This window comes from Phalacrocorax aristotelis, chromosome 1 (assembly GCF_949628215.1).
Source record: "Phalacrocorax aristotelis chromosome 1, bGulAri2.1, whole genome shotgun sequence".
In the NCBI taxonomy this organism is placed as follows: domain Eukaryota; kingdom Metazoa; phylum Chordata; class Aves; order Suliformes; family Phalacrocoracidae; genus Phalacrocorax; species Phalacrocorax aristotelis.
In genome coordinates, this window is record NC_134276.1 from 128,771,578 (window position 1) to 128,794,562 (window position 22,985).

Sequence of the window (22,985 nt, forward strand, 5' to 3'; positions counted from 1 at the left end):
CTTCAACATCTCACTGTCTGAAACGTCTTCTTAAAATTCTCCAAAATCCCTGTGCTCCTTTAACAGAAGGGGACACTGAAGTGCTGAGACAGGAGTAGTTCCTATCAAGGACAAAACTAGATGGGGACCCTGAAGTCTCATCTCTTAGCACTAAGCCCTGGGTCACTCACACTCACTAGAGCTTTTTTAAACTGTGGTTGTCTTTCTGAGCAGGTTCAGAGAGGGAACATAAATTATTTCATCACAGCAAAGCAACTCCCTCCTCTGCAGTTCTCAGTTACCTTTAACCTACACAGCTTTTGCCATCATTTATGTTCCTCTTGCTTGTTTGATCAATGAAGTTTTCTCACCATCACTGTGGTGCCTTACGTGGTGCAGAGAAGAAAATAGAAGTCCTACTGCAACATGATCAGAGAAATGGCAATAATTTCAAGAGGCAAGCAATGAACCAGAGTCTCTCAGAAGAGCTCCAACTGCTGTCCAGAGTTTTTCCTGATCCTTCCTAAAATATATGGGAGGCCACACTGTAAGGCTAGCCACTTCGGTTGTCTGTGAAACTGAAAAGAAGCGTTGAGCATCACTGCACATAACAAGATCTCCTCCAGACAAGCACTGCTATGACAGAAGAGAGATTCTTGTTCTATTTTCTCTCTCAGACAATGCTCAGGTACAGCCAGTCCTGGAAACTGAACGTGAATTTGCTTGTGTCAGATTTGAGAGCGCATACACCTGAAGTGTTTATGTGGCCTGTCTAAATGTTACCCTGACTACAGTAATGGCAGGTGTTATCCTTGTCATATGAAATATTATCACTAACCTACTGGCTTCTGAAACTCCTCCAACTTCTCAAATGTTATTATAATAAATTGTATATCTAAAACATATATATGGCACCACTTTATTTCAGTGGGAGCCCAGACTTTCCCTCATAAGGGGAAAGTCACACACCAGGTTCTAGGACATTTCATAAGCAAACCTACCCTCGACATTGCTTACACAGACTTAAGATTTAAGTCAAGCACTATGGTCACCAGTCCCAAGTAAACTGACAAATTGGTTCTTCAAGGTATCAGAAGAGTCACTGCCCTATTTATATCTTTCATGAACCTCATACAACCACCTGACAAAAGTTGATCACATCACTGTTTTACAGAGAGGGAAAATAAATCAGAAAAATCAGAATGAGTCTCATAATTAAGCAATGAAAGAGGCTAAAGAAAAGAAGTACACCAATCCTTGGCTCAGCACGTAGTCTTATCTCTCAGCATTGCCTGCAAAGAGATCGTTAGTCCCTGTATTTGGATCCATATGGGTTATGGTGCATTCAGGTAACGATCCATTTAGAAACGGACGAGCTATTTCTACCCTTCTGGTTTTCATGAGCGCCCCCTGCACACCACCACTAAAGGTCATCTTTTTCAGTAACTGCTTTCATATTGTTTTCTGGTGAAGTCACAAGTGAGTCTCTCTAAGAGTTGACTCTTGCTAGCAAAGTGACTCAGAGATTTGATGACCTCCAGTGCTTATCTCTGATTGGAATGGAGGCCTTGGCCAAGGTGTACATGCAGTGCCTGAATTGCAGCTGAGGAAAAGATGCACACCTCTGCCACAGAGGGGTGAAGGAGATGAACAGAAACCTCCTTCTCTAGTGATGCTGTCCTCCTGCAGCGCACACTTTGAAGTCTGACTGGCTGTAGATGTACTGGGAGGCCAACTGACAGCAAATGCAAAAAAAGCCAGCATATTAATACTGGATAAGAACAGGAAAAATACACCCTGCATTGTTCCCTTTTTAGTCTTTTGAGGGTGTTACCTTGTTTGCCAGCTCCTGAGACTTTTTCTTTCCAGAGGGGTTAGCTCTATGTGCCCTGCTTCCCACACTTTGCTACAGATTTAAATATGCAGGCATTGCTGCTAGGTGAGTGCCATTTGAATTGACAAACTGGGATTTCTGCTGCACGCCTCACACTTAATGCAGCCCTGCCTAGGCTTTGAAGGCAACGACTTGTTGCCTTAGGGTCTGAAACTACCAAAGCCGAGCAGAACAAGCCCAGGGCTCCCATCGGATTGCTCAATCAAAGACAATATTAAACAGCGCTGTTTTCATAACTACTATTCTGGGGCACTTGGATAGCAAGACAAAGGAGATGAAGTTAATTTCTGTTATCATAGCCCAGTGCAGCTGCAAGGGCCCTGGGAGAAGCCATCTTCTCTTGATGGCTTACGCAGTCCCTGCCTCTGCAGGAGCTCCCATTAAGCAAAAAGAGCTTTAAAAGGTTGTCAGATGCATTCCTGTTCCTCTTCTCCCCACACCACTGTCTAATGTGACCCTGGTCATTCCCCCACATATCTTCCACACATCTTGTTACAGACATCAGGGAGCCGCCTTCTCCTTGACCACTTCCCTGTGCCTCACAGCTCTCTGCTTCACTTTTCCTGTCACCAGCAGCACCCATTTCAGTGCCCAAGGAGACCTAAACCAGGGAATTCCTGCCCTTGGTGCATGATCGCTGGTGTAAGGAGACCAGACAATGAATTGGTCCTCCAGGTTCTGCTCTGCTACCAACCTAGGTGGCACAGGAAGCACTCTTCCTGTGCTAACAGGAAGAGTTCCTGCTAACAACTTCCATCCTGGATGGAAGTGAGGAGCGCTGCAAACAGAGTGGGCGAAAAGGGCATGGCACAGCAGTTTACACAGAAGGGTGTAGTAAGCCTACCAGCTCAAGAGGTGAGTTCAGTTGGTGGTCATCTCCCTCTCAGAAGGAGCTTAGGTATGGTATCCACCTGGTGGAAGGCCATGTCCTCTGCATTCACCAGGATGGATGTGGTAACCCAGACAGAGCTCCCATGAAAACATGCAGCCACCCAGGTGTCAGGGTGTAGAGAGTGCCAGAGCCTTTCACTGGTGATGAACAGATGGCAGCAGTGAGAACAGCTCTGTGAGATATGACCAGGTGAACTATCTGCTCAGCCTGGTGGCAGAGCTACAAGAGGAAGTAGAAAGGTCAAGGAGAATCAGGGAGTCAGAGAAAGAGCTAGTCTGGGGGAACCATGCTCTGCCCTCCCTGAGACAGAAAGGGGAACAGGCACCAGAAAAGAAAAACAAGATCAAGGGGATCCTGTACCCTCCCCCCTGAAGGGTGGAGGTAGTAGCTTAAAGGAAAGGAGTGAATGGGGGCAAGTCCACGCTTGGGGCAGCAGGCAAACAACCTCCTTGCCCACCTTGCCTTCCCAGGTGCTTCTGTACCACAGGCAGGAGGCTCTGGATGTGGAAGTCCAGACAATGGATGATGTGGATGACAGTCCATCTACACCAGAGGTATGACCAAGGTCAGAAAGGCCTACCCTCCATCTCACGACCACTGCCATGAAGAAGAAAAGATGGGTTATAGTAGTAGGTGACTCCCTTCTGAGTGGTCCAGTATAGGAGACAGACCCTCCTCTTAGGGAAGTCTGCTCTCTCCCTGGGTCCTGGGTTAAGGACATCAGTAGGAAACTTTCTAGCTTGGAACAGCCCTAAGACTATTATTACCCATTACTGCTCTTCCATGTGAGTGGTGGTGAAGCCACAATGCATAGCCCAAGGGCAGTCGTCCAGTTGTGGGCAGCAGCGCTGGAAGAAACAGATGGATCCAGTCTATTAATACATGGCTCTATGGCTGGTATCATCACCACAATTTTGGGTTTTTCAATAACGGGATGGCCTGCACAGTACCAGCTTGCTGGCATCAGAGGGGATTCAGCTTTCTTAAAGTGGGAGGAGGGTCTTTGCTCACAAGCTAGCAGGGATCATTGACAGAGCTTTAAACTAGACTCAAAGGTGGAGGAGGATAATATCAGGCTTGCCTGTGACAAGCTGTGGGATGACACGCTAAGGTTGGTGGGACAGGGTGCCAGCAAGGTCCCTCAGCCTGTTGCTCTGAGATGTGCTGGCTACACTGCAACACACTTTAAGTCTTCTGGATATGAACCAGGGGCTCCTGAGATAACAGGTCATAACAAGGAAATACCAGTGAAATACCTCAAAGGAATTAAGGGGTGTTCCTCCAAGAAGGTGACATGGCCAACAACCCAGCTGAAGTGCCTCTACTGCAATGCACGCAGCATGGGCAATAAACAGGAGGAGTTGGAAGCCACTGTGCTGCTAGAAAGTTACCGAAACTTGATGGGACAAAGCCCATGACTGGAGTGCAGCTATCGATGGCTACAGGCTGTTCAGAAGGGATGGGCGAGGAAAAAGGGGTGGAGGCATTGCCCTCTACATCAAGAAATGGGTGAAGTGTGAAGAGCTGTCTCTGAAGAATAGCCATGATCAGATTGAAAACTTATGGGTAAGAATCAGAGACTGAGGCAACAGAGGAAACCTTGCGGTTGGTGTATACTACAGGCCACCCAGTCAAGGGGAGCCTATGGACAAAGCCTTCTTACTCCAGCTACAGGAGGCACTGTGCTTAGAGGCACTCATCCTGATATCTGCTGGAAAAGTGGCAAGGTGAGCTATAGGCAATCCAGGAGACTAGTGGAATGCATTGAGGATAACTTCTTAAGCCCTGTAATAGACAGTCTTACCAGAGGGGATGCAACACTGGACCTCTTTGTCACAATTGCAAGTGAGGCAATCAGTGATGTCAAGACTGGAAGCAGCCTGGGCTGCAGTGATCATGCACTGGAGTCTGCAGTCCTGAGGGGTATGGGTCAGGCAAAGAATAAAGTCAGGACCCTGAACCTTAGGAAAGAAAGCTAGCAGCTCTTCAAGGAATTAGTCAATAGGACCCCCTGGGAAACTGCCCTCAGGGACAAGGGAGCAGAATAGAGGTGGCAGATCTTTAAAGACGCTTTCCATAGAGCGCAACAGCTCTCAATACCCAGGTATAAGAAATCAGGAAAGGAAGGCAAGGGACTGGCATGGATGAGCCAACTCAGTTTAGTTTAGGTAGCAACTTTAGTTTGCTGGTCAAAATAAAGGGCAAGAAGGAAATGTACAGGCAATAGAAGCAGGGACAGCTATCCTGGGAAGAGTATAGGGTTGCATAGGGATGGGGTCAGGAAGACCAAGGCACAGATGGAGCTGAACTTGTCAAAGGATGCAAAGGATAACAATAAGGGCTTCTACAGGTATGTCAGCCAGAAAAGGAAGGTCAAAGATAACATACCCCTGTGATGTTGCCAGACTGGCAAACTGGTAGGAATGGATGAGGAGAAGGCTGAGGTACTCAACAACTTCTTTGCCTCAGTCTTCACCGGCAACTTCTCTTCCCACACGTCTCGAGTGGATGGACTGCAAGGCAGGGTCTGGGGGAGCAAAGTCCCTCCCACTGCAAGAGATCGGGTTTGTGACCACCTGAGGAACCTGGACATACACAAGTCTATGGGACCTGACAAGATGCATCCTAGAGTCCTGAGGCAACACGCTGATGTAGTTGCCAAGCCACTTTCCATGATATTTGAAAAGTCACGGCAGTCAGGTGAAGTCCCTGCTGACTGGAAAAACGGAAACACTGCACCCACTTTTAAAAAGATTAGAAAGGAGGACCCTGGGAACTACCGACCCTGTCAGCCTCACCTCTGTGCCTGGGAAGATCATGGAACAGATCCTCCTAGAAACTTTGCTAAGGCACATGGAGGACAGGGAGGTGGTTTGAAACAGCCAGCATGGCTTCATCAAGGGTAAGTCTTACCTGACCAAACTAGTGGCCTTCTATGACGGAGTGACTACATCAGTGGATAAGGGAAGAGATATAGATATAATCTATCTGGATTCTGTAAGGCCTTTTACACGGTCCCCCACAGCATCCTTCTCTCTACCTTGGAGAAATATGGATTTGATGGGTGGACTGTTCAGTGGATAGGAATTGGTTGGATGGTCACATCTGGAGGGTGGTGGCCAATGGCTCTGTGTCCAGATGGAATTGGTGACAAGTGATGTCCTTCAGGGCTCTGTATTGGGACCAGTAGTGTTTAATATCTTCGTCAATGACATAGTGGGATCGAGTGCACCCTCAGCAGGTTTGCAGAGGACACCAAGATGAGTGGTGCGGTTGACGCACCTGAGGGATGGGGTGCCATCCAGAAGGACCTGGACAAGCTTGAGAAGTGGGCCCATGTGAACCTCATGAGGTTCAACAAGGCCAAGTGCAGGGTCCTGCACCTGGGTTGGGGCAAATCCCCCCATATGGGCTGGGGGATGAAGAGATTGAGATTGAGACCAGCCCTGTGGAGAAGGACTTGGGGGTACTGGTGGATGAAAAGCTAGACATGAGCCGACAACGTGTGGTCACAGCCCAGAAGGCTAACTGTATCCTGGGCTGCATCAGAGGAAGCATGGTCAGCAGGTCAAGGGATATGATTCTCCCCCTCTAGTCTCCTCTGGTGAGGCCTCTCCTGGAGTACTGCATCCAGCTCTGGGACCCTCAGCACAGGAAAGACATGGATCTGTTGGAGCAGGCCCAGAAAAATCCAGAGTCCAGAGGAAGACCAGAAAAATGATCAGAGGGATGGAGCAACTCTCCTGTGAGGACAGGCTGAGAGAGTTTGGGTTGTTCAGCCTGGAGAAGAGAAGGCTGTGGGGAGACCTTATTGTAGCCTTTCAGTACTTAAGGGGGGCGTATAAGAAAGATGGGGACAAGCTTTTTAGCAGGGCCTGTTGGAATAGGACAAGAGATAAAGGTTTTAAGCTAAGAGAGTAGATTTAGGCGAGATATAAGGAAGAAATTTTTTACTATGAGGGTGGTGAAAGACTGGAACAGGTTGCCCAGAGAGGTGGTAGGTGCCCCACCTCTGGTAACATTCAAGGTCAGGTTGGCCAGGGCTCTGAGCAACCTGATCTAGTTGAAGATGTCCCTGCTCACTGCAGGGGGGTTGGCCTAGATGGCCATTAAATGTCCCTTCCAATCCAAAGTATACTATGATTCTGTGATTTTGCAAACTGGTTTCATTCAAGCTTGCTCTGCCCTCTACACTCAAGTTCCCCAATTAGCTGGGAAGACACTAAAACGCAGAAAAGTTTTGCTGCAAAATTTCTCAACAGATTCAGCAGTGATGCCCATGCAACAAACAAGGATGTAACACCAAGCTTAAATGAAAGGGATACTCTTACGTCAGGCTACATGCTGGTACCTCATGTATCTTCCTAATGTTAGGGTTTTGCTACTAAGGGGTCAGTACCAGTCTCCAACAATTTCAGAAGAACAAAAGTGTCCATTCTAGTTGGTGAAGGCATAAAAGGAAAGAGGTGTTCTCAATCCAGAAGAGAAGTAGCCAGTCTTCAGTTTTAAAGCAAATCTTCTAGATGTAAATCGCTGCATTATTTAAGTTTATTGAACATCTAACACCAGGAAATGTGCAATTCATGAAATTTTCAGTGAAGATGTACGAATGAGACTTTCCTATACATTTTTAAAATGTGAAATTATCAAAGTTTTATGCAGTGTCGACTTTGGCCATATATGGTAGAGTTAATTGAAAGTGCAATTCTAGCTTTAAAAGGGTCCCCATGGAAGTAGCAATGTGTGTTTTATTGTCTTTTATTCATTTGCAACTCAAAGGTGCCCAAGTTTATACATGAAAAAGTGTTTCTTCTAACTGCCAGCCTGTGCTGCAAGACACTATTGAATCTGAGAATCCAGTTAAATGCTTTGTTTCTTGTGCCCATATCACCAGTTCTATAGTTTCTGCAAGCTAAATAATGTGCCCAGCTAATGCAACCCTTAAGCCCCAGATCAGACCTCATAAGAAATTTGCTGTCATGATGGGGAGGATTGAAGATCCTCCATTCGAAGTACCCTGGACGAAAGGAAGAAACCAGACAGGAACAAACTGCATTTCACAGCGCCAGCAGAAAGCAAAAGGATAAAGGTATCCTCACTCAGGAGGGCAGAACATTAGAATTTTCTTAGCCAGAAGTTGGAAGAGGGACTGCAGAGGACAACTAAAATCAAACAACATATCTTTAGTCTCCTAGAGAGATACAGTGTAAATCCAGCCTGAAGCCTCTGTTCCCTGGAATTGGATTAGGGACTCCACATTGGGTCTACCTAAATCAGACAAGTAGCCCTTACAGCTATTTTTTTCTTCTTTGTTTTGCATTAACACACACACAAAAAACCCCAAAAAGCAAGCAAAACTTCAAGAGGTGCGGCAGCCTTCTACCGCACAACAACAAATAAGGCCATAGACCAGAACTTTAAATTCAATGCAGAATTTATGGTTTTCAACATATATTAGGTCTTAACTTCTGGGTATGTCCCTGGTGCAGTGGGTAGACATCATAGAAGTTGTTGGGTTATACTGCTTTGCTACAAAACCGTCTTTGGTCTCTTGTTTCAGTCATAAAGCTGCAGCAGCAGGAAACAGGAAAACTGGGATACTTAATTAAAGTTTAGTACAGGGTTATGAAAGAAAAGGCCCAGGCCTCCCCCTTGCTTGCAGTTCCAGCGAGCCAACATCAGGAGGAAAAAATTAGTTATACTGACTGGAGGCTGCAGGGCAGACACCACACTGCACATTTTGCAAATGCAACAGAGCTGCCCACCAAGGGCACAGGGGTTTGGTCAGGAATTTGGAGCTCTCTGTTCTATGGCCACAGCACCATCCCCACTGTATCGCCTGCTGAAATACCTGCAAGGACCATGCCTGGCTAATGCTACTTCGGCCCATAGAGCCAACAAGCACTCCCCTGCCATCCGCTGCAACAAGTGGGGGCTCTCCCGCAGCCTGCCCTTCAGTGCAGCAAGCCAAAGCACAGAGACATGGAGCTCATGTGCCTTTGGCAACATGAGCTTGTTCCCCTGTGTTTGTGCAGCACATGCAGATGTTTTTGTTCACCTCCTATCTAGCAATTAATGCAAGCCCCACGCCAAATCCTGGAAGTTACAGAGCTCTGGCTAATGTGGCTAAAAGTGTCACTTGGAGGGAAAAAAAAGTAGACCCCTCCAAAACAAATCAGAACCAAGGGATTAATGTGCTTTTTAAACTGTGGGATAACCAGATTCCAGATCCTCCTCTATTTTGGAGCAGAAACATAGACCTGGATGTCTGATATTGCACTGGCTTAAAATCAGTACCTGCTTCTTTCAGAAAGGCCTTCCTTGCCATGAGAAATCCTTCCTTGTAGCAATTTTCATTAAACATCCACACTTTCCCAAGAAGTATCTGTTCTAGTGTATTTGCATTGTCATTTTTACAGCACCAACTCTGACTACTAAAAATAGTAGTTACTAAATAGCGTCAATCCACTTTTTTTTACTTCATTCAACCATACATATAACAGTAAACCAAAATAATTTTTCACTTGAGAAGTCTCCCTTCCAATGAACATCATTACTAAGTAATATCGCTGTTAGATATCTAGACCTGGAGTTTTGGAGAATGGATGCCTAGGTTATTTTAGATCTTGGATTTGAAATGCTAGATTTTTCTTCCAATATCCAGTACATAGCAATACAACCACAAATTTGCCACCAACTGCCCTCTTCCTTATAGCATTCTGGGCCCCATTTTTCCTTTCAGAGTTACAGCTCATGCAACCCACAAAGCAACCCCACAGCTCTATCCTGTACAATCAGTTGCATGAATCTGTTTCGAGGCCTCCTGCTGCTGTGATATTGCACCAATATCTAAAGTAGGCGGCAGCATCATGCTCTGACTCAACAGCTGGGTGTGAAGCGACAAATGTTCTGCTGGGGTTAGAATGAGATTAGCAAAAATCCCACGGAACAATGATTAAAAGGTGCTGTAACGAATCCATTTGCTGCATGCTACAAACACAATTACTAGACAAATTATCTCTCTCTCACCCCACTCCTCTCTCTGCAGTGAGCCAGGACTGAGAACCCTCATCCTTCGGGCTCCAAACATATAGTCCAGCTTTTCAAGAGATACTGCCTTTGATTAACGGTAGCAGCAGTAGCTCTCTATCTCCCTCCATGAGTTATGCCACTAGAGGGCACACAAATTGCCTAAATAATACCTAGAAAACATTAGGTGCATTGGTGTTTGGGCCTGTATTTCAAGTTTTCCATTTTCATGAGCGTGCATCCTACCATCCAACAGCAACTCAACTCTGCCAATACATATTCTCACCTTTGGAGTCTCCAATCTTCTCCCTTTCTTCGTCCCTTACTGAATTTCTCACGTCTCCCTGTTTTCCCATTCTGGCACAAATGCAGCCAACTAACCCTACCTAAAGCCAAGGTGGGATTTTGTATTCTGTCTGGGACTTACATACTTCTTAAAGAGGAGATTGTAAAATGAAAAATCAGGAAATTTGGTGCAGACAACTTAAGTCTGCAATGTTCGTCGTCCCTGGTTGGTTGCCAGAGCCTAACTGCACTCCCATTGCACTAAATCTGAGCTAACGAGCTTTCCCACTCTGTCAGGGAGCAGGCAGTAAAGATGTCATTACCACCAGACACCTTGCACGTACCAAGGCTAGTGCTAATTCCAAGCTAAGATGCATCGATTTCCAATCAGGGTCAGATGTCTCTACACCTTTTCTTCCTGGCACTGCTGGGCTGGGCTGCGGAGACCCTCAAACTGGCCCTGCACAGACTGGGAAAGAACCAACACCATTTACCAGTCTGGACTGCACGCAATGCAAAATAGTGCTCCTTGCTTCCTGCCCAGGAAACAGATTGCAATTTGCATAGTCCTGTACCTGAGCTAATAAACTATGATGAACTCTCTCTGGGTCTGCATCCATGGCACAAATAAGCTTCAGTCTGGATAACACCCATTATGTATCCTGGCTCTTTCACTTAAGCTGCATACCTTTTACCTCTGGAAGTCCACAGTGCCAGACGGCACAGCAACCACTACAAAACTTGCTATCAATTCAGCCCATTCTCTTCACATAAAAGTGTTAAACTGAGCAGCCAACACCACCCATTTAGCTTTTACTATTCCGTTTCTGTTGTAAGCAAGATAAAGGCAAACCAGCTGCCTGATTCCCCCCTGCCACCAATCGACTTGGTCATCTCTTACTATCTTGTTCCACCTCTGCCCCCCTTGTGGGCCCACCTCCCTCCAGTTAACAGATGTCCCTGCAAGGGCTCAGCTCTTGTGACATGCCAGGAATGCTACAAGCCCAACATCAGCTTCTGAGCCTGGAAGGACTAGTCCACTGTTCAGTTACCATTTTTAAAACGTGTGAGATAAAGAAAGAACTGAGGATATATATACGTATCCTATGTGGCAATGGGAAACCTGACAAAGCCTAGCAGATAGGACAAAGTTACCGATACTGGGACTTCCTTTTATTAGGTGTCCAGCAGGCTGCTGTTGTCCACCTATCAGATTAATCTGAACAAACATCCCACTAAAAGAAAGAGAAAAAGTCTGAGTTAAGCAGTTGATAACCAGGATTTCATTTGTTAATATAGCAGAAGACTTCCTCTTGAGTCTGTCTTGCACCAGTATCTGCGTCACAGTAGAAATAATACAAGGCAAGAAAGAAAAATGCTTTAAAGAATATGGTTCTTTGTCAGACTGAAAGTATTAGCTGTGATTCAGAAATTAATGACAGCATAAAAATCTATTAAGGCATCTAGACTGTCTCTCAAGGGACCTTTTCAAGCTTGTAGTGCATGGATTATTCTCCAGGGCTCTGCCCAGCCAAACTTCAGCTATCCCAAATGACAGCAATTCCGCCACAATTCTTAACAAAGCTATTTCACCACCTAATCTCTTTCTTCCATTAAGTATTTTTCTCTCCTGCCATTTTTTTTTCTTTTCCCTCCTCCAAATTCTCTACCATGAGAGACACTTCTAGCTTTCAGTCCACACTAGACAATTCTTCACGCCTTCCCAGTATGCCTAGATCATTAGCATAGCTCCTCTTTAGTAATTTAGCCAAAACAGCTATATATTTAGCTCTCACAAGCATTCCTCATAAGTCAGTCCCTCCAACCCCTTAATCATTCTCCTTGCAATCCTCTGAATTCCCTCTAATTTTGTTTACATCTTTATGGAATTGAAGTGCCCGGAACCAAGCGCTGTAAACAACAACAGCTCGTTATCTGGCTAGACTGTAATTCCGGTGATCACAGCACAGTCCCTGCACATGCCATGCACACACAGACACATACACGTGCTCGCCCTCTGGTTCAGACATGGCATTGCTATGAGATGCGAGTCCTGCATGACAGATGTTTCCTCCTCCCCGGTGACATCAGCTGGGCCTCTTTCAATGAAATCCAATTCCAAACAAAAGTGGGGGTAGAACTTCTGTAGAGACTTTAAAACTTTTGTTTAGAAAAGCCTTCTTGTGAATTTGCTCCACTGTTTTCTCCAGTTTTACACTTCCCAGTCTGTCCAGGAATGGTCACAAGCCAAACAGAACAAATGTTCCCATTATCCAACACAAACACCATCCACAACACGACCTAAAACCCTTCCACATAACGCATGCTTCTCAGGTTCCAGTCCCATCAAGCAGGTGCGGGTCCCATCAAAAAAGGGCCACTCTTACTTTTGAGACACGGAGGCAAGAATGGTAACAGTGGTTTCCCTGAGCGGTTTCCCCTCAGGGAAATTGCATCTAACCCTTGGCTGAGAGGGCCAGGACTACCACACTCCTTGCTGGCTGTACAGAAAACCCTTTCCAAAAGGAGTAGTAGCAGGAGAAGGTCAGACCTAGCACCCCAGGGAAATAAATGGAGTGATATATCCCTAAGGATGCTCTTTCAGCTGTTTGCAGACTCAAGACAGACACCAGCTACTGGCTGCATGCAGGTTATATTTTCAAGTTTTTCATCACACTTATGAAGGCCACTATTCTCAGAACTTTTTTGTTTTAGGTGATAGTTGAAGCTTTGATGTAATCTTATGACAGAAGATAACACATCACAGAAAAGCCTTTAAGCACTTGTGCCTTAATCTGTTCTTGAAACTTGAGTTGGGATTTTTCCAACAAAACACCTTTTTTTCCTTATTATAAAAATGCCAATTCAGTGAGGCAGAAACATTCTGCAAAACTTCTGTTTCCTTCAACAAACTTCTGGTAAATTTCAGGCAGTGTTCAGTAAGAAACATTCCAAGGTTCCTGCCAGCTCCCAGGACATCTGTGGGGTAGCCAAGACACCAAGGAAAGGTGGGAACTCCACAAGGTGGCTTATTCTAGATCAAGGTCCTCCTAAGCCTCCCCCGGTAACAATTTCAAAGCCTCTTCTCATATAACATCCCCAGGTCTGCCTGAACCTCAAAGTTGGCACTCTAGGGATCCCTGCTATGTGGCAAAGAAAGCAGGGGCTTGAGGTCTTGTCTCCACGCTACCTTTCACACTGCCAGTCCTCCTTCACAGCAGTCCAAGCAACACTTCAGCACCAGGGACAGCTTGGGACAGCTTGTTTCGCTTTTTTGTGGTTGGTTGGGTTGCTTTGGGCAGCAGGAGGAGGGAAAGAAAGAGACCAGAAACTCTTGACCAGGGGATGAGCAAAGCCTACAAGCTGGGGTCTTGTGAGGTCCCTTGAAGCCTGAAGAAAAGCCTGCTGCTACAAAGCTTTACATCAGGACAGACAGAGCAAGGCCAGCCAGAATGGCCTTTTCCCTCTTTCCTCTATGCACAGAGCAAACCAGAAGAGAAGGAAGACTCTGTACTGCTGACTTTAGCTCTAGGTCCCTCTGGGGCAATGTCACAGCTCATTTACCTCATGCAGCAGCCTGATTTCCCCACCCCTACACCCACACCCGCAGCTCAATCTGTTGCAGCTCTGTGGCCGCTGGGTAGTACACAAACCAGTCACCAGTAGGCATCTAGGATAGATGGAAATGGAGGAGAGGTTCTGTACACTCAATTTAGCTCTCACCATTTCCTACCTTCTCTCTTAGCAAGCCTAGACTACAGACAGCTCTTACACCACTTTGGCTAGTATGATTAAAATTTTTCTCTTTGAATCACTGAGAAATTAGTTAGTAAAATCCCTAACCCTGATACAGCACAAAGACTCTTCCAGGCAAATAGTTTCTTTCCCTCTACAGAAGATCTAGAACAAGTGCAGAACATCTCACAGGGGCATGCCTGCAGTCAGATCTATCCTGCTTTTACTCAGCTAGCTAAACCCATGAATTGACAAAACACAGGTATGCTGGACAGAATCTGTTCTGTTGAGGTAGTTAAACCAGCAAGGCTGTGTTAATGCAGGTACAGCCGAAGTGCAGACTTGCTAGTTTACTGGTTCAGGTTACATCCAGCCCAGAAATCCTTTGCTCAGGCAGTACGCACTAGCATAGCTACATAAGAAAGGTTGGCTCAGTCAAGTTGTACTATTTTTGAATATGTCAGTCTAATTAAGAGAGTGCAGCTTGCATGTGTAAGAAAGCCTCCTTTCATTCTCTTCCTCCTATTCCCAGAAACACTCCCATGAAAGTGCAGGAGTCAAACATGTCCTACACAGTATTTCATGCCCAGGTGACTGAAGCGTGACTAAGTTGCCACCTTACACTGAGGCTATCAGAAAAATGAGGGGGGGTAGCCAAGCCACAGTAACAATTCTGTTTCACTGCAACAAGCGCTTGCCATGTCAAGATAGGATGCAAATCTGCTATGAATAATGGTCACTCCAAAAGTATACACAGCTACACAGATATCCCTATCAGTAATCATGCTGCATTCACCTACTGAACTAACATTTAATAACATCTCCCTTGCACAAAACACAACTCTGAACTAGATTTGTTAACATGGCACAAGCATCTTTACCATACAACTTATGCATTTGGTCACATGCACACACACACACACACACACAGAGATCTGTATCTCTACCCTCACCTTCTGTTCTGCACATGCATCTTCTCAAAAGCCAAAGAAGAGATGCTAAAAAGCCTCTGGTTATACCTTCATGCACAGACCATATATGCGGGCATAAAGAAAACTGGATGTTCTGATACAAGTGATCCCATTGTACAAGAAGGTAGCTTTATGAGGCAAAGAGTATGTACTCATACAAGCAGATGGACCCACAGTGGCACAAGTCAAAACATGTTCACACATCAAAAACCCCACGGATGCTCCTTGAAATAACCCCTCCTCCCTGCAGGCAAATCATTCAGCTGCAAATCCCTCCTTTGTCAGACCCTCAAGTATATATCCACACAGTCAGCTTCACCAACACCACACAAGTGGAAGTTAGGTAACACAGTTGCATTGGCTGCAAGGCTCACTGTCAGAAAGACCCTTGCTCTCCCTCTTGATGTAGCTTTGAGTCAACTGCTGAAGGCCAAGCAGAGCCAGGCTCCGTGCAGGTGCATCAGCCAGAGGGAATGCAGAAGAATATTAATAGTTATTGTCCTAGTGGGTTGTAAGGATTAATTGGTTCTAGCCTGCAACTCACCATCAATATAAGTGTGAAGAGGCAGAGGGGAGGGAGCTGATTACACACTTATATTGCATACTCATATCCCAGTGGCTGTGTGCTGATATGCTATTGATTTCCTGGCTGGAAAACTCCACAGCCTTCCATTTGTCTCCTTGCTTGTTCCCTCACTCATCCCACTGCTCATGACCTGCCTGCCACGTGTTCCCCCTCCCAAGAGCCAAGAACACAACACCAGAAAAGGGACAGCTCTCCTCTTTGTGGGAAAGCTATACCCATAATAAGAAATTAAGAAACCTGCATCCATGAGGTTACAGAGAGGCAGACCTAGGGAAGGGAGCAGGTTTCAAGAACACGCCATCTTCAGAGGAGTTTCTTTTGCATGCTTTATATAACCTAGGAACTGCAAAATCCCAGACTGTGAGCCCAAAGCTCCAATTATACTCACCTTTGCTTTAAGCCAAAGCCCTTTCTCCAAAGCCTACCTTCTGTTGCCATCTTCTTTTTAAAAACAAACAAACAAAAGCTTCAAAAAAACACAACACACCAGCTTGCCTTAATTCGGTATGTATATGCTTGCATTGCCCCCAAAACCATCTCCTCCCAGAGATGCCATTCAACAAAGTCTAGTACCTCTACAGATGACAAACAGAGTGAAACCCTTTTCTGTGCTTGTGGGTGGCCAGTAAGCAGGCCTAATGTCAAGGGCGCTTTTGCCCCAGTGAGCAGTCATGCAGAATTTTTTCCATGAACTTTAAGACAGCAGATATGGCCAGCAAGACACTTCACTGTGAAGGCTCACAAGCCTTTGCGAGGGAGAATATTCCTTTGGCTCAGAGGAATTAAATTGCAGTCCACTGCAGTGCTGTTCCCTCTCCTTCCACACAGGTGAGCAGGGCAATGCTGCTTCACTGGCAGGAGACCTGCTGGAAGGAGCTCACAGGGAAACGCCTCAGTTTCCAGGATAAGCAGCATCAGCCAAAGCATCACAGTACGATGGCATAGCACATCTTCAAGCCTGGATTTATCATTTGTTTCCTGCCCATTTCTGTAAGAATCATGAACTCCCAACATTTATTCTTCCTTTCCATGCAGGAAAGGAAGGGATCTCTGCCCTTCCCTGACACCAGGAGAGGCTGTCTCTCACACACTCACACACACAAATCTCTATGTTGCCCTTAAATACTCCTTCTCAAAGTGGAACAAGATGGTCTGTGCTGAGCTTGATATTTCTGATTTTATCCCGGATAAAATGACAGCAGGAAGAGCACATCAGCTGTCAAAGCCGTTTCTGATAGGGTCTGAACGGCACACAAAACTATGGCACACGCTTCTTTAAGGAAAAAGTGATACTGAAGAGGCAAGATTCATGCTTCCTATAGGAGCTGCAGACAGCAAAACTCTACATCTTCCCAGCAGCCACCCTGTCCACAAAGGAGACAGTCTTTTGCAAAGCACATGACCACATATTCAAAGGCACACATGGAAGATTTTCCCCTGACTCTTCCGGGATGCCTTTGTCTGGTACCACGATGGATTTCACACAGATTATTCATTCCTTTAACAACCTCTGTCAACCAGTGACCTCAGCTGATCCTCTTCCACAAGAAAGCCCATCAGGTATTCATATCTGCCCAGAAAAGGAGGCTTCCCTTGCATTCACTCTTAATCACCTTTTGCCACCTGTTTTCACTTTACAGCATACAGGTCAGTAAGCAGTGCTACAGCTCTTCAGCATCAGCACTACCTCTCCAGCCCTGCCCAGCCACACCAGCCTCTCCACGTAACTGCACAGATCATCTAGCTGTTGCCGCAGGGGCTACACTGTATTTGGACCCACATATTAACATCCCTGCTTTACCCAATTCCTAAGCAAATCACTCTTGCACAAGGTAAATCTGTTGAGGGAAGGGGACAGTCCACACCAGCAAAGCAAGGGCCTTGGTGTACCTGAAGCCTTACAGGAGGCACAGCTAACACATTGTAAGGATGCGAGCTTTAAAGCATTTGCTCTGCTATCAACCTAGTAGAACAGCAGCCATATTCCTCACTCTGACTGGAAGGAGATCTATTGCTTGCAGGTGAAAAAGGAGGTGGAAAGAGTGACTCTTAAAGAACTTGTCTTCTCCTCAGACCACTAGTGTATGCATGGGTGCTTGGAGGCAGAAAAGAAGCGCCCACAACAGTAGGGACTAGGGTATTTGTTACAAGACTAGTAAAAGTCTCGTGTGAGAGGAGATCTCTGAGAATGCTCAGCTGCCTACTTAGAGGGCTTTATTATGATAAGTAGAAATTTGCTTCATCATAATAAAACCCTCGGAGTAGATAGATGAGTACTGAGATTTATAACAGCTAGGGGAAATTGGTCCTTACTGGTGTGGCAATTATTGACTCAAACGATCTGCAAGTACTGGGATAGGACTAGAAGAAACACTTTGGATATCTTTTTAATGCTCCCTGTTTGAAGATAAAAAGCCCTCTCTACCTCTCTCCTATGTTAAGCCTGGAAGAAAGGTGTTTTGTTTTAGGTATTGAACCTCTTCATTATTTAAGTGAAGGCAAGGAAGCTGAGTGAGTCGTTACCTCATCAACACAGTCCAGCCTGTGAGAGCTTATTCCCCTACCTTATTCGACAGAGAATTGAAAACGGATAATAAGAAGAGTATATTGAGGAGAGCGGGAAAAGTAATATCTAAACGTTATCCAACTGCATCACAATCACACCATGCTGTCACCCATAGAGCAATGTCACCACTGTGTGCAATGTCATCACTTGCACACACATACTTTCCTGCTCCTCCCTCTCTTCTCCCCATCCATTACACATTATCAGCACAGAAACACTTGGGTACACGCTTCCATCCATATAGATTGCACAAACCTCGCGCATTAACAAACACATCATTTTTCACATCTGCATTGCCCAGTAACGTTATAAAACATGAGACTTTACAGATAACATTTGTACTGCATACCAACCTAAAGCATCATACTCTACTTACCCGAGTGCTTATGTGATTTTTTTTCATCATACTCATTCCCCATTTATGAACACCCTTAAGCGGCTCAAAAAATACATAATAAATAAATGCTGCCTGTACTAGGCAGGCCAGTTCTGCACATCCTTTCCTAAAGCATCTACTTCACTAAATTGGCTCTGGAGGTATCTTAATTTATTTTTTTTTAAAAGCACAAAATCTCCTGCAATTAACAAATGAGGTAGGGGAGGTTCGTTAAAACAAGCTGGGAGTTTTTACAAAATTGCTGATTTGAAACAGCTGTTATTTTTCAAGGGAAAGAGTTTGTTTAGAAGAATTTTCGGTGCAAAGAGTTGCTGAAGAAAATGTTGTATAATTTGTCGAGGCATTCATTTTTTAAATAAAATGCTCAGGGGGGAAATCAGAATTACTTTACATATTGACAGCTAAGTTAGAGTAATAGTTGGTAAAAGCAAAAGAAATCAACACAAAATTTTTCTAAATTATCAAAATGCAATTTTTGATAGACCCAAATAATTTGCTTCTCCTCCCCATCCCCACGCACCTGATTTTTGACTTGGGGGAAAAAAGAGGAAAAGAAAAAATTTCAGCTTTTGAGTCTAAGTCAAGAATGTGATCTTTATCAGAAACTACAAGGCACACCACGCAAATAGACGAATCCATTTGAGGGAAGAGCCGCAGCATGCCACTAGAAAATCCCACCCACCAGCAGTGCTGGGGTGTGTAGGTACTTTTATTCCTCCAGCCACCACAGGGCAGGAAGGCCAGTGCACCATGCAGGAGGAACAACCGTCCCGCCTCTGAGCCACCTGCCTCCGAATGGGGACTGGAAGTGCAGCAGCAGGGAAACCTAAGAATCCCAAGCCATGAGATTAAGGAAACAGAGTGATCAGGAAAACAAACAAATCCTCTGTGCAGGACTCAGAGCCTCTAACCTAGGGGAGAAGGAGCAAAGCCTGTCCCTGTGCCAAAGTCCCCAAGCCCTGGCAGGTGGGGGACAGGCAACCCATTGCACGTCCCCTGGCAGAGGCACTGGAGGAGGCACGCTGTGTGGGCCACTTGGCACTGCGGAGCCTGTACGTGTCCTGCCAGCCTCAGCTGCGCTTCCTCCCCTGCACCCCCATCGCCTGCTATTCAGCCTCAGCTCGGCTGTGCCCAGCAGCGCCAGCATCGCTCCCCTTCACCCCCACATTTGCTGGTTTTGGGAGAACAGAAAAAGATGAGGAGCTGCGTTTGCGTTCACTGGTACACCCCCAAGTGGACAGCCAGGAAAAGGTGGCCAGAAGGCACAGACAAGTTTTGGATAGCTTGCAGAGGTGCAAGCTCAGCTGGCTGTCTCTGGAGGGATGCTCTCAGAAAGCGCTTGGAAGTGGTCCGACTGGGGTCACTGCCTGTCAGAGCCAGTACTGCAGTTTCCTAGGGTAAAAGCTCCACAGAATCATGCTCAGCAGGGTTGCAGAAGTGTTCAAGGCTTGTTACCGCAGTTTTCAGTGAATAACAATTAATTTAAAAGAAGTGGGTTTTTTTTGCTTTGATTTGTTTTTTTAAGAGCACAATACTTTCCCACCCCCTTTTAACTTCTTCAAATATCTTCAGACTTGCTTGTGAGGTGCCCTGATCCTCCAGTGCAGCTCCAATATTCCTGCTTCCCCACCCTCTCACCCTCCAGACCGGAGAAAGGAAATTACTGCTGGCTCTGAAACTAGATCCAGCGGTTGACTGGGTCTGGTTTATATCACATCTGAAGTTTGGGAGCAGTAGAACATGCAGCTCCATGTTTGCAACCTCCACTCCCATTCCCCGCCCCCCCCCCAAACCCCCCACCCGCCATCCGTTCCCAAAACCCAGGGAGGGCAACTGTATTACCTCTGCCTTCTCAGAGGGTACCTGGTAAGACAGCCCTCAAAAGACCTTCCCTGATGCCTTCAAAATCAGAATAGCTGTGGCTGATATAACTGTGACAATAGTAACTCACTAAAAACAGAAGGTAAAAGCCTATAAATGCCTGTAGCCTGGCATAAGCTACAGCTCTAAGGAAGGACTAAACCAGCTCCTGGTTGTGTTAGCATTGGGGTGCTCTGCTTGCAACTTGGAGAGGCTTGTGCCTTGGAAACACTGCGTGGAGCAAGCGCCATGGACTAGAGGCTAGGGAATACGCATCAGAGAGGCAGTGTTCAGAGGCAATGTGATTTGCCAGTGTCTGCCTTCCTTGACAGGTCTGTGCCTACTCCTCCAGAGCAGAGTTCACATCAAGCTACGCAACTTCATTGCTGACATTAGCTACTTATGTTACAAAAGTACAGGTTCTCCTCTCATACCACATACATCCTATGTGCTGGAAAAAGATCCTCCTCCCCTGCCAGAAATAGCCAGTTCACAGCAAGAAAGTCAGCTCAAAGGTGCTGGTGCTGGATTCACAATCCACAGTTTGGAGAATGCAAGTTTGAGAGAAAATATGTGACAGTGAAAAGCATGTGTATGCAACACAGAGACAGAATAAGTGAGACTGTATGAAAAGGAGCACTCGCTAAATGTTAGAAGGTGGCAAAACCCGAGGGATTTTGCAGCAAGTGCATGCAGTAGTGAGAGGTAAGTGTGAGGTTGCAACAGAAAGCATGTGTATGACAGGGAGCATGCCTCTATGGGAATTTGCTTAGTAGACGCAAAATAGAAGAGGCCAGTGCATGCAAGAGTGTAAAAGTAAGAGCAAAGGGGAAGTGAGGATGCTGTGATTGGGCATATCTCTGTGTATGGCACTCATGCACTACCATATGCACAAGAGAGTGAGAGAAGAGTGCTGTATGTGTGGTGAAGACAGCCAGAGCAAGATACCCTCTAAGCGTGCAGCTCGCTGCAAAGGCAAGACCATGAAGCACAGAGTAGGCCAGATAGACTACATATATGTTCTTTATATATTCACCTATGTGTGTGTGTATATGTGTGAACGCATGCAGGCTTACAAGGCTGGTGCAGCAGAATAGGCAAGGGATTTTTAAATGCAAGCAACCACGAACACTAGTGTGCAGGATGGAGAGAGAGCACAAGAAAAGGCTTGAAGGAGGTGGGGGAGAGGAAGAGAGAACATGAGCGCAAAAGAGGCAGACTGGCACTCCAGGAATTGCATGTGCTAGGGAGCTAGAACTGTATGTGCCAGAGTGAGTTTATTCATATTCCCTGCTATATTCAGGAGTGAGAGAGTGTGTGTGTGTGTGTGTGAAGGACCACTGGTGTGTATAAGTGAGTGTGGATCATGTACAAACTGTGATTTGGAGGGCTATGATTATATGTACATGTGTGACATGTATTTATACATACAGCATGGGATGCATTAACCCTTAACTCATGTTTACAGAAAGCATCTCAAAATCAGCTAGCGTGCCTGTCATCACTTCAAACTAAATTCCATACTCACACTTGGCTCTTAAAGCAAGAAACCCAGCTGGCAATTCTCCACTGAACAAAATCTCATACCCAACAAATTTCTTTCTCCTGTCTTTCCTCTGTCACTCTCCTTTTTTTTTCCCTGGTGGAGGGGAAGGACATAGTGTTTTCACAGACAGACCAGAGGCATAGAGGTTCCTCTAACCTCCCCCTCTCCAGGCAAAACCAAAGTAAAAATAAAACAGGAAAAAAAAAACCCCCAAAGAAACTTAACACTGATCTCCTCTGGAAGGTGAAGAATCCAGGAGCATCAGTACTTGTGCTGAGAAACAGTTGCTGTGGATGGAAGGGATACCCACCTTCACCCACCCCTCTTTTCCTTTGCAAATCTTACTGTGCCCCCCCAACTCCCCCTCTGCACAATCAGAAATACGGCAGCAAAGTCAGTCACATGCAGTGCCCTCTAACCATAGGATTCACCAGCAGCGATCTCTCCTTGGCTTATTTCCTGGGGGGGGGGGTGGGAGGGGGGAAGGGGGGGAAGGTTTGGAGGGGAAGGAGGGGAGAGAGGAAGCTCCAGCTTCCAGCTCCATGTTTCAGGCCATCCTCAGTCCATCAGCCTCAATTCAAGCAGAGGGGTTGGAGGAGGTTGCAAGAAAGAACTCATCACATACCTTGCAAGGAGAAGAGGGACAGGAAGAATCCCAGCACCCAGATACTGTGCAGCCAGTAGGTCCTCATGCTTCTCTCTCACTCGCTCTGCTTCCTCTGCCTTTTTCTCCGTCTCTTCGCTTCTCTCTCTCACAATTTTTTTTTCCTTTCAAATAAAATGGGATTTGTGTCTGCCTTCAGTCCCCCTTGGCTCTGCTTTCCCAGCTCTGACAATCCAGTCGCAGTGAAAGCTGACCCACGGTGGCCAGATTCCCAAATAACCTCGCACTCTCCCCTTCAAGTGCTCGAGAAAGGGGGGGCCAGGTTAGATGCTTGCAGTAGCCTGCGCTGGCTGTAAACACAGAGAATCTCTCTGTCTCTCTCCTGCAGCTCCAACTAAATGCGACTGTACTTAAACAAGCAATGCCTTATAGGACAGCTCTCAGAGCAGAAAAGATCCCACCTCTGCCACCTAGTGTTGCAAGCCAGCTCATTTATTTTATTTTTATATATATAAATATATATATGTTATGCTATAGAAATATGGTTCTCTCATTCCTCTGCAAATGTATCTCCTGGATCACAGGTCTATAAGCCACGCTGGGCTCAGGAGCCCCTACGGCTCTGGCTCCAGCTGACATGG

The 22,985-nt window shown here is 46.0% G+C and overlaps 1 protein-coding gene across 2 annotated transcripts in view; it reads right to left on the reverse strand.

Annotated features, from left to right (window-relative positions):
• The window catches only part of LSAMP (limbic system associated membrane protein), a 1,029,781-nt gene extending 1,007,002 nt beyond the window's left edge, over positions 1-22,779 (reverse strand). The window contains exon 1 of one of the 2 annotated variants that reach the window (XM_075106636.1): positions 22,366-22,779. In XM_075106636.1, coding sequence (XP_074962737.1) covers positions 22,366-22,432 — 67 coding nt within the window. In that variant the 5' untranslated portion in view covers positions 22,433-22,779. The remainder of the gene's footprint in view (positions 1-22,365) is intronic. The other variant, XM_075106601.1, reaches the window with a different exon arrangement.
• Between the last annotated feature and the right edge of the window lie 206 nt (positions 22,780-22,985).